At 46.5% G+C, this 12,428-nt stretch overlaps 1 protein-coding gene across 14 annotated transcripts in view; it reads right to left on the bottom strand.

Annotated features, from left to right (window-relative positions):
- The window catches only part of LOC100008640 (ATP-binding cassette sub-family G member 2), a 126,429-nt gene that overhangs the window by 22,228 nt on the left and 91,773 nt on the right, over positions 1-12,428 (bottom strand). For all 14 annotated transcript variants that reach the window (XM_089301664.1, XM_070079464.2, XM_070079461.2 and 11 more), the window contains 5 exon segments: positions 9,085-9,144; positions 8,272-8,386; positions 7,561-7,713; positions 5,216-5,373; positions 210-361 (listed from right to left, as the gene is read on the bottom strand). In XM_089301664.1, the coding sequence (XP_089157790.1) occupies positions 210-361; positions 5,216-5,373; positions 7,561-7,713; positions 8,272-8,386; positions 9,085-9,144 (638 nt within the window).

Here is a 12,428-nt window from a genome sequence, read left to right as displayed (position 1 = left end):
GAACAGGAAAAGCAAAACAACCCAAGCAATAAGCAAGTGCTGCAGAATGAGGAACAATCCTAGCAAGCACCAACTGACCACAGAGGTCTCGAGGGCCGGAACTCATGGTGCGTCTACCCAAAGACCAGACAGCGCTCCTATGGACCCCTCTCGTTCTTGTTCAGGATTCTGGGAATGCAGGGTCTTCTGCATGGAAGGGTCAACCATACCAGCTGATGCGAAGTACTCCAAAGCCTGCTGAGCCGGTCCATGGAACATGAGTTTTCCTGAGGCCAGTAAGGTGAGGCTATCAAACAACTTGAAAATGGAATACCGAGGCTGATGAATGGAGAAGATGATGGTTCGGCCCTGCTTAGACATTCTAAGTTAAAAGAGAGAAAAGAAGTCATTCAGTAGCTGAAACTTGTACTTCTTAGTAACATAATTTAGTACTGCCTTTGGAACACGTGATCCTGGTTCAATTTGATTTTTCTCTAACCTCTCATATTACCTACCCGGTAGATGGGAAATCTACATTCAATGCTATTATTAATAAAGGTGAGGGAAGCCAGTGTCGTGGCACAGTGTGTTAAGCCACCACTTGCAATGCCGGCATCCTACCATTTCAAGTCTCAGTGGCTCCACTTCTGATCCAACTCCTTACTAATGTGCTTGGGAAAGCAGCAGAAGACGGCCCAAGTGCTTGGAACCATGCATCCAGGTCTCCCACATGTCTCTCTCTCTCTCTCTCTCTCTCTCTGTGTATGTAACTCTGCCTTTCAAATAAATAAATAAGTCTTTAAAAAAAAAAAAAAAAGATGGGGGCCGGTACTATGGCTCACTTGGCTAATCCTCCACCTGCGGTGCCGGCATCCCATATAGGCACTGGGTTCTAGTCTCGGCTGCTCCTCTTCCAGTCCAGCTCTCTGCTGTGGCCCAGGAAGGCAGTGGAGGATGGTCCAAGTGCTTGGGCCCTGCACCCACATGGAAGACCAGGAAGAAGCACCTGGCTTCTGGCTTCAGATCAGCATAGCGCTAGCCGTAGCAGCCATTTGGGGAGTGAACCAACGGAAGGAAGACCTTTCTCTCTGTCTCTCTCTTACTGTCTAACTCTACCTGTCAAATAAGTTTAAAAAAAAAAAAAAAAGATGAGGGTTTCTTAAAGTGTGCTGCATAGACAGTGTAGAATCAACTATATATATATATATTTACTAAAAATGCAGATTCCTGGGCAGTCTTCCCCGTTGCTGGATTAGAATCTCTGGAGATGGGTCTAGGGAGTCCTGTTTAATTTTAACCAGCACTCCAGGTTGTCTGTGAGTATGCTCCAGTGTGAGAGGTAATTATACACTAGCATCAACGCAATGGTTGTATGCCCAGTTCTCACTGTTGATTCGATTAACATCACCAAGTACTTGGAGTATCTTTGCTAAATGCCTTAGAGATAACTTCTTTTCAATTTTCACAGGACTCTTATAAGGGAGTTCCACTGGTATTACCACTTTCATTTTACAGATAAGGTCGAAAGGGTCAAAACTGGCCAAGGTATCCTGGTGTAGTAGGGTGCAAGCCTTAGATTTGATCTCTGGTCTCACTCCATGTCAGAGACAGTGCTAAGCTACCTGTTCAGCAGAGTTAGCACTTATAAGAAACAAAGGCCAAAATCACTATTCAAAAGTATCACTCAAAGGATTTTATGAGAAGAATCACTTCAATGTTAGCATTTTTAAGCACCTACCATAGGTTAGCAAGGGGCACAAGTATATTCTGCCTCACTGAGGATCAGGGCAGGAAATCAATAATTTCAATTCAATGTTGCAACGATGTAACTAGAGACTCCATTAAGCAAACAGGAGACTTAGGATCTGGTCTGGGGAGGTATCAATGGAGTAACAAACAAGAGGCCCAGCAGGAGTAAACTAAGAAAAGACACTCAAAAGTAGAGAAACAAGGGAACAAAGTATGAAATAGAAAGGTCTATTCAGCAAACTATGAGAAGCTCAGCAATGCAGAGCCAAGGGCTTGTGTGTGTGTGTGTGTGTGTGTGTATGCATGCATGCAATACATATTTGTGGGGAGTGGTGGGATGTGTTTATGTGTGTGTGTTTGTGTCTATGTGTGCATGCTGGGGGGTACTTGGACATGTGTCCATGTGTGTATATGGGAGTATTTGGGAGTGTGTGAATGGGTTTGTTTGCGAGTGAATATGTGTGTGTACATCTGTGTATACGTGCAGGTGTGTGTGTTCAGGGCTGGATGAAGAAGCCAGTCAAAAAGACTGTGACAAAACAGGTGCACAATGAAAGCCTTCACCCACAGACAGCACTCGTACCAGCAGGCAATCAGCAGCTGCTGACGGGCAGGATGTGGGGAAGGGGAGCCACGGGAGAGTCCTCCTCCTGAACTGTGCTCTCGTGACCAGCGCAGGCAGCCAGCAGCTCCCCTTAGAATCTCCCACTGCAGACCTACAGAAACAGGAGCTGCATTTTCACAAGCCCCAGAAGCTTCTGATGCACACCGGAGCTCAAGAAGAAACGAATGGACCACAGCCCTGCAGCATTAGAAGAGTGCTTCTGTGCTGAGCTCAACACAGCAAGATACTTACGGTGATCCGGATCGATGCTCCTCTAACACTCACTATTACCATCATTACAGGCAATAAAGATATCAGGGACACGATCTCTGTCTGAACCTGAACTGCAGAGCCATCACTTGGCATCCTCACCGATATGCGTAATTGACATCTCAAACCTCAGGGGTGGGCACAGGGAGGGGAAGCCATAACAAGGTAGCACCTCCGGCAGGTTTTTTTTTTTTTTTTTGAGACAGAGTCAGACAGATAGTCAGAGAGAGCCATCACTGTTACCTCCCAGGATTTGCATGATTTAAAGGAAGCTGAAATCAGAAGGAGAAGCAAAACTCATACTTTTCCACTCTGACATGGGACGTGACATCTTAATCCACCCCTCTGGCAGCTTTCAAAATGGGGCAGAAGAAGATCCAGAGGTGGTGACATAGAGGTTATGCTGAACAACGAAGTCAGCTGGCTAAGCAAGTAGAAAATATATTGAGATGACGGCAGCTAAGTGTCTCATTGTCTGAAAAATCACTGACAAAAATGGAAAGGACAAAGACTAAAAATAACACTGCAGTGCTAGACTGGAGTTAGAAACATCATTATGATTCCTGAGCTTTTTAATATATACACACCAACAGATACAGCAGTAGTTATAACATGCTATGTTTACATCTTTCTATTCACAAATACAGCTGTACACATATGTGAAACACACTTACATTCAATATATATTTCCAAATACAGAAATATAGTTTTTACACACACACACGAACACACATGTGCATGTGTATTTCCTAGGTCTGTGTGCTAAGAAGATTTAAGAGTGACACTGCAGTAGCTGTGACACACTCCAAGCCACAAGATCTTGGTTTCTAAATAATAATTACATCAGAAGAACCAGGGCTCCTTAGAAAAACAGTTGACACAAAAAAAGTACAAGAGGCTGGCATTGTAGCATAGTGGGTCAAGCCACCACCTGAGATGCCGGCATCCCATATAGGCTCTGGTTTGAGTCTCAGCTGTTCCAGTTCCGATTCAGCTTCCCACTAATGTGCCAAGGAAAGCAGTAGAGGATGGCCCAAATCTTGGGGCCCCTGCATCCACGTGGGAGACAGGATGAAGCCTGGTTCCTGACTTCAGCCTGGCCCAGCCCTGGCCATTGCAGCCATCTGGGGAGTGAACTAGCAGATGGAGGATCTCTCTCTCTCTCTCCCCCTCTATCTATATAACCCTGCCCTTCAAGTAATCAGTAAATAAATCTTTTTTTTTTAAAGGAAAAGTACAAGATAAGCCAGGAACATAACATACAGATCATAAAGTAAAGAAACGCTTGAAGAATGACTAGTGACATGTGAAAAAGACACCAAAGGCACACTGAAGGGGCTTCCACTGGCTGCATTAGGGTTAATATGACCACCAAAATAAAGAATAACAGATTACAATCCACTGAATGAAACAGAAACATGAGTACATCAGTACAGAAGGAGAAAAACCTCTCCCGGGCAGAGAATGCCAACGCTGACACATTTGGCAACTGTCACACTAGCAGTGCATACCCGCAGGCGTTAAGGCGTGTTGAAACTAGTGGGCAGACTTCATGAAGAACAGAATCTGGATACCACAGCCAATTATCTCACCACAAAATACTAATCAGTTACCAACTGGATCAAGTACTTGGGTTCCTGCCACTCACGTGGGAGACCTGGCTGGAGTTCCTGGCTCCTGGCTCCAGTCCCAGCCAGGAGCCACGGTGGACATTTGGGGAGTGAACCAGCAGAATGAGACTCTGTTCTTCTGTCCGGCTCTCTATTTCTCTCTCCCTCGCAAATAAATAAAAAATGTAAAAAGAGAAGAAATAAAAGGATGAAGGAGGAGTTTCTGGAGGGCACCTAAGGCACACAAGTAGAGGCGCCAGCGAGACAGTGGCCACATTAGCAGGAGGGGAGGCCGGCAGTGCTCCCTGCTGGCCGGGAGGTCTTTGGGGGGCCTGTCTGGTTTCTGGGAGCCAGCCAGTGGGATATTTAGGGCAACAAGGCCATGATGTTAGCAATAGGGATGTAAGGGAAAGTGGCTGTGGCAGGTGCAATGAAAAAAACAGTTGGGAATGTAGGTAAAAGGACATTGATTGTCTTCTACTATTATAGCTTTCCTATGAATTTGAAATTTGTTAAAACTTTAAAGAAAATGTCCCACATCCTGCCTTGCCTCCACTCTTGCTTGCTTCACTTTTCTTCATAACATTTATCACTTCTTAACTGAATGTTTCTGTTTCTCTACGACCAGGAAGGAAGAAATTGTTTTGTTTGTGTCTAAATCCCTGCCAACAAGACTGTGTTACATGGCAGGGACTAGAGAGCCAGTGAATGAAGAACAGTGATCCTGGAGCTGGTGTCACAGTGTAGCAGGTGAAGCCGCAGCCTGGGATGCCAGCATCCCACATGGGCACCAGCTCAAATCCTAGATGCTCCGCTTCCACTCCAGCTCCCTGCTAATGTACCTGGGAAGGCTGTGGAGGATGGTCCAAATGCTTGGGACCAGGCATCAACATAGAGGACCCGGATGGAGTTCTATGCTCCTGGCTTTGGCCTGCCAGCTCTGGTGTGGCCACATGAATGAATAAATAATTTTTACAAAGAACAATGTTCTCACAGAGTTTACCTTTTCAGGAGCAGAAGGACAGCATTTGCTGTGCTTGAGTCTAAGCCGGTGGTGGGCTCATCCAGGAACAAGATGGAAGGATCCGTAATGAGTTCCATTCCTATACTGGTCCTTTTCCTCTCCCCTCCGGACACCCCACGGATAAACTGAGTTCCAACCTAAAACACAAATTTATCAGCATCATCAACAAAACCACCACAGTCACTCTCACCGGGACCTCCCAGCATCGCCACCCCTTAGGAGACTTTCCATCTCACTGTCCTCGTTCAATACAAACAGCAAACCATGAAGCCCGGGAGGAGGACGGTGGTCTGCTGTGTGAACTACGCCTCAGGTCAGAGCTGCTGATGAGGCCCAGGTCTAACAGTTCACAGTGTTCCTTACCAAGTCAGCTAGTTTTAAGACAGTCAGGTTAGAATGCTCAAACATGGCGCTGATATAGTGGGATCACAGTCTAGAAGGGGAGACAGAGATGGAAGAGGAATGGATAGGTCTTCTAACAACCTCCCTCACTCACGTCGGCAGTCGCCAGGTGGACGAAGGAGACTGGACGGCGGGCAGCCAGAAAAGCTCACTCTCTCCCACACCCTATTAACACCGAGGCACCCCAGACTGACCCTGTGCACACCCTGCCTCCCGCAGAATTAACCCTGGTCCACTGTTTCAGACAAATCCAGAAGGCAGGATATTCTACACGGCAATGGGTTCCACTTTTTCAGCAAGACGATGTCACTTTGGTAGTGAAAAGCAGAAGACGACTTTGGGGCAACAGGAAGTAGGAATCAACTTTTACATTTAGAATCTCCAGAGACGGGTGGGCAGCTGGCACGGCAGTTAAGGCACACTCAGGAAGCCGGCTTCCCATACTCGAGTGGCTTCTTCGAGTCCTGCTCCTCAGCTTCCCATACAGTCCCACGTTAATGCGCACCCTGGGAGGCAGCAGGTGATGGCTTACGTACCTGCGTCCCTGCCACCTATGTGAGCAACCTGGATGGAGTTCCAGGCTCCCGACTTTAGCCTGGCCCAGCCCTAGCGGTTGCGGGCATTTGGGGAGAGATTTAGAGGATGGAAGACCCTTCTCTCTGTCATTCTGTTTCTCCTCTTTTCAAATAAAATGAAAATAAATAAATCTCTTAAAAGTTATTTAAGATTTATTTGTTTATTTGAAAGTCAGAGTTACACAGAGAGAGGAGAGGCAGAGAGAGAGAGAGAGGTCTTCCATCCGCTGGTTTACTCCCCAATTAGCCGCAACAGCCAGTGCTGTGCTGATCCGAAGCCAGCAGCCAGGAACTTCTTCCATGTCTCCCACATGGGTGCATGGATGCAGGGGCCCAAGCACTTGGGCCATCTTCCACTGCTTTTCCAGGCCATAGCAGAGAGCTGAATCAGAAGTAGAGCAGGCGGGACTCGAACCAGTGCCCATATGGGATGCTGGCACTGCACGCGGCGGCTTTACTCGCTACGCCACAGCGCTGGCCTCTTAAAAGTTATTTTTAAAAAAAGAATCTCCAAAGAGAGAGTGAAATGCAACCTCGGCCCTTGTGCCCTGGATCCTAGTATCAGCCGAGCTACAAAAGTCACCTGGAGACAATCTGGGAAATGTGAATGCATGCAGGTGCGACACGGTTGATGCTATGAAGAAACTGTTCCTTCTGTTTATAATGGTGTTGTGGTAATGTAGGCAAATGTCCTCACTGTTTTACAGATGCATAGTGAGTGTGCAGGGGTTAAGTATGACTTTCTTTAAACTATGTCAGTGAGAAAAAACCTCACGTAATTGTGGACTAAGATGTTAACAACTGAGAAATCTAGGTGAACAGTATTAGTAATCATACTCGTATTAATTACCTAATAATCACATAATTAATACAGCAATCACTGTTCTCTACATTTCTGTTTAAAATTCCATGAAAAGCACAAAATCTAAAATGTGTTATTTCAATCAATTATTTCAATGTGACCATGTGAATTCTAAGATGGCAACAACTGCCTCTGTGTAGTTTCCCCTCAAATCCAAGTAACTTAGGGTAATGACTGCCTAGTGGTAAAGAACAGAGTAGAAGAAAGGACGTTACTGAAAATACACAGAGCCAAAGCAAAGCTAGCTCAGAAAACAAAAATAAGGGCTAAATGGGGGCCTCTCACAGTTACTCTTCCAAACAAAATACAGCAAAACATGGTCAGTGTCATAGGGAGCAGCAGAGTTCTGTGCAGGAACCTTCCCATTGTGGAACGAGCCACGTTTGCCCACACACATTATAGCAAGCTCTGAATCAGAGTCCCGTCGCCCACTCAGGGGAGATCCAACATGCCGGCTCTGACCCCACGCGTTTCCTTCACATTACCTTGGAATCTGCCACTTTTTCCAGACCCAGCTCTCGAATGACCTTGTTAATCCGTTCATTTTTTTCATGGTTCGACATAGTGGTTGGAAGCCGAAGCGCTGCGGAGAACTGCAAGTTTTCTCTCACCGTCAGAGTGCCCATCACGACATCATCCTAAAGGGAAAATGGAATCGGAATGAGACCTAGCAAGTCTTTTCCAAGATCGTCACGCTCCGGTGTGTGTAACTAATGCACAAAAATAACACACCTAGAGTGAAGTCCTGGCCCTTTCAGGAAGGCACTGGTAACTGTGTGCAGAGGCAGCTGCAGGCCTCAGGGAACTGTTTCCATCCCCTCCCCTGCACGCCCAACTAGAACACAGGAAGGGTCACCACCACAGCACCCATTTCCAGACTGTCCTACACAAGGGTTTGCCAAAACATCTCTCTATGCAGGGACCAGCAGGAAGGGTGAAGGCAGGACCAAAGAGGACAATCGTGGTACCCTGTAGGATGGACCCAATAACTAGAATTGACATCACTGCCCTGCCGAGGGTCACACCCCAGGTCCCCCCACCTTTCCATGGAACACACCCTCAAGCTTATGGAAGATTATGAAAATCTGGCGTCACAAACGCTGTTTCCACAAGCACACTAATGATCGACTGGATGCACACTCCACCAGCAGCCAAGATGCTTGCCCATAGAGAAATGCCAACCCAGGAATACTTACTTGCACCACATACCCCGAATTACACTTGAAATTGGCAGGCTGTGGTGCTCCGTTTATCAAAACATCTCCAGTCAACCCGTGTGGATCTTTCCTGGCGGCCAACACATCCAACAACCTATCAAAGGACACAGATGTCAGGGTCTCTTCCTCTCCAGCACAGGCTATGCACCAAAACCTGAATCCAAACTCTGCTCAAGTTAGACAAAACACTGGAATAAATGTGTAGACATTTCCTATTGCTACTGCAGGGAGTCAAAAGTTACATACAGCTTTTCAATTGTGTGGAGGTGTCAGAGCCCCTGACCCCTAAGTTGATCACGGTCAACTCCACTCGTATATCTAAATTCTCACCTTCCTTTTCTCATGATACACTGAAATAATGCCCAAAAACACAAAAGCAAGACACCATTGACTGATCTGGCACAGAGCCTCCCAGTGACTCTCCCAGCTGTCCAGCCTCGGTGGTCCCTACAGAGGCAATGCGTTCCTTTATCTCAGGCTCAGGCTCACTTAGGCCTTCGCCTCTGTCCTCTGATTTTAATATGATCCTCTTCTCTCTCCCCCAACCCATTAGCTCTCAATATGGCCAACCTCTGCCAATCAACTTATCCTGTCTCATTAGTAACGCTGACCTAGTAAGACCTCCTGTTCCTTGGGAAAGAACAACAAATTAACACAACTGCATGGTGTCCACAGCACCTTGACACTGACTGGGCACACACAGCAAATGCACAACCAACGCCCATGAAAGTGATTCTGGAAAGCATATGACAAGTGCACAGCAGACACCTGCTTGGACTCTTTTATACTCACGAAGATTTGCCTCCACCTGTGGGTCCCAGGATAGCATTGAGGCCAGGCTTCATGATCCCACTGTAAACACAAAAGCATACGAATTTACTTTTCCACTCAACACTGAATATATTCAATGAAGGTCGATGAGATTATAGACAGAAAACAAGCACAACCAACTCTTAAAGACAAAAGATGTGAACAGAAGTCTAGTGTCCAAAGTATGTTTATCACAGTAAGAAGTGACCCTGGTCCTCTAAATTCCTCTCATTTATTCTCCAAACCTCTTGTAGCTTGTACAAAGTGACACATCCAGCATTCACAATTCCTTGAAAAGTACCATTTAAAAAAAAAAAAAAAAGCAGAGTTAGAATCAGAGAGGGAGAGACAGAGAGAAAGATTTTCCATCTGCTGGTTCACTCCCCAAATGGCTGCAATAGCTGGACTAGGCTAGGCTGAAGCCAGGTGCTTCATCCAGGTCTCCCACGTGGGTGCAGGGGCCCCAGTATGTAGTCCACCCTCCATTGCTTTCCCAGACACATTAGCAAGAAGCTTGACTGGAAGTAGAAAAGCTACTGCCAGACACATTAGCAAGAAGCTTGATTCAAAGTAGAACAGCTGGGACACAAACTGGCACCCATATGGGATGCTGGCATTGAAGCAGGCAGCTTAACCCACTCATCACAAAGCCAGCCCAGAAAAAGTAACCTTCTTGTGAAGTATCTCTGTTATACTTACTCTTCTTGACACAGAATCAGGACAGAACAGCTTCTGAGTACTATTTCACTATCAACCTCTCAGGCCACTTCACTTGCAACCTAGTCAAGTTCTATACAATTAATTAATCACTGAATTGTAGAATACCAATAGCAGTGTTTGCACTGGTAAAATCTAATAATCAAAACAAACCAAACCAAACAAAAAACCCACATCTTAAATAGAGATCCAAAAGTGAGGGGCTGGCATTGTGGCATAACAGGTTAAGCTATCACCTGCAAAGCCAGCATCCAGTATGAGTGCCAGTTCTGATCCAGCTCCCTGCTAATGTGACTGAGAAAGTGGGCCCTGTACCCATGTGGGAGACCCAGAAGAAGCTCCTGGCTCTTGGCTTTGGCCTGATCTAGCCCAGGTCCTTGCAGCCATTTTTGGGGAGTGAACCAGCACTCCCCACCTCACCCCCTCTTTTTCTCTCCCTGTAACTGCCTTTGAAATAAATAAAATAAATATTAAGAAAAAAAAAAATCCAAAAACAAGAGTAAGGCACTTCAGAAGACAAAAGAAAATATCAACAGACTGTTCTTAACCTCAAATAAAAGGGGAGGGAAGTCTTAATCCAATTAATAAAGTAAAACATAAACCCAGAAAATATATCCTTTTCTTCCTTGTTGAATGTCAGACATATTTAGAACTTCAGTATAGGATGGGGAATCCACTAAGTGCATGTTTGAAGGTAGTGAATATTTGGATTGAGTATCAGAACAGAAAAACCTGTAGCAGTGTTGACTGTGCTGAGACTCAAGAAGGCAACAAAGAGAATGGTTACATGGAAAGAACCAGCAAAGGAAACTGAGGGACCGGTGCTCTGGTGTGGTGGGTAAAGCCACTGGTGCCGGCATCCCATAGAGGCACCAGTTTGAGTCCCGGCTGCTCCACATCCAATCCAGCTCTCTGCTATAGCCTGGGAAAGCAGAAGAAGATGGCCCAAGTTCTTGGGCCCCTGCACTCGTGTGGGAGACGTGGAAGAAGCTCTTGGCTCCTGGCTTCAGATCGGATCAGCCCAACTCTTGGCCGTTGCAGCCATTTGGGGAGTGAACCAACGGATGGAAGACCTCTCTCTGTCTCTGTCTCTGTCTCACTCTCTCTCTCTCTCTCTCCCCCTCTGCCTCTGTGTAACTTTGCCTTTCAAATAAATCTTAAAAAAAAATAAAAAATACTGTATTAAAAAAAAAGGCAACTGAAGGGCACTGCCACTGCAGCTATTCAAACACGGCGACACGGAAGGCTGGACTCATCCTCTCAGTCTCTGTTTATACCCAGCAAGCTGTTCCCAAGAGTCCCACAGAGACAAGAGCGTGTTTTCCATGTGAAAGGTCAAAGCTGAAGCCTCCTCATTCTCTGTGCTGATCACAAGGTCAATCCTATGATTACACAACTGTCACGAATGGTACTGATCACAGCGTGCCAGTTAAGGACTTCAGCATTTTACTGCCTGTTGTATTGTCACCATTAGACAGGGCTGGTAGGTGCTAAGGTGAAATGCACTTTCCACTCTACTCATTAACTGAGGGGCCTCTCATCAAAACACCATGCAAAGACAGGAATAAACTGTGATGTAAAAAAACCTGATTCTTTGGGTGACCTTCGCGTGCACCGTAAAGACTGGCCAGTGATGGGGTGACTTGTCAAGGTACATTAATATATAGCTCTTTTTTTTTTTAAAGATTTATTTATTTGGGGCAGCCGCTGTGGCGCAGTGAGTTAATGCCCTGGCCTAAGTGCCGCCATCCCATATGGGCGCCAGTTCGAGTCCCGGCTGCTCCACTTCCGATCCAGCTCTCTGCTCTATGGCCTGGGAAAGCAGTGGAAGATGGCCCAAGTCCTTGGGCCCCTGTACCCTCATGAGAGACCCAGAAGAAGATCCTGGCTCCTGGCTTCAGACCGGTGCAGCTCCAGCCGTTGCAGCCAATTGAGGAGTGAACCAGAGGATGGAAGACCTCTCTCTCTCTCTCTCTGCCTCTCCTTCTCTGCACCGATCTGAAGCCAGGAGCCAGGATCTTCTTCTGGGTCTCTCATGAGGGTGCAGGGGCCCAAGGACTTGGGCCATCTTCCACTGCTTTCCCAATCCATAGCAGAGAGCTGGATTGGAAGTGGAGTAGCTGGGACTTGAACTGGCACCCATAAGGGATGCCAGCACTGTAGACAGCAGCTTTACTCGCTACACCACAGCGCCGGCCCGATCTATAGCTCTTGATACATCTTCTTTACTGACAGCTACCTAGTACCTGCTTCTACAATGACCAAATAAGCTTGTTATCCATGGATGCTCATTGCCAGTGTGAAAGGTCAGAAACTGAACGTGAATCTTCTACAAGAATTTTACAGGTCCCTGAAGCTGGCTGACTGGCACTACAGGCAGACACTACAGAAAACAGCAATGGGCAGCGATGAGTGTTGGAGCTCCAACTTGGGAGCCGTGGCTATTCCGCCTCCATTCACTCCACACAACCCCTAAATGTCTAATAGACATGGATCCAAGAGACTCTTCCAGGCTATGGGAATGGTCTGAGAAAAAAGCGAGCAAATAAATGAAAACCTAAGTTCCCGGTGCTTGTGGCACTGACAGAGACTGCACACCACGTTGGTCA

This window comes from Oryctolagus cuniculus, chromosome 8 (assembly GCF_051225735.1).
Source record: "Oryctolagus cuniculus isolate XC-2025 breed Fujian yellow rabbit chromosome 8, ASM5122573v1, whole genome shotgun sequence".
NCBI classification, from domain to species: Eukaryota; Metazoa; Chordata; class Mammalia; order Lagomorpha; family Leporidae; genus Oryctolagus; species Oryctolagus cuniculus.
Note: the sequence above shows the minus strand (reverse complement) of the source record. Positions and strands in the feature narration are given on the sequence as shown.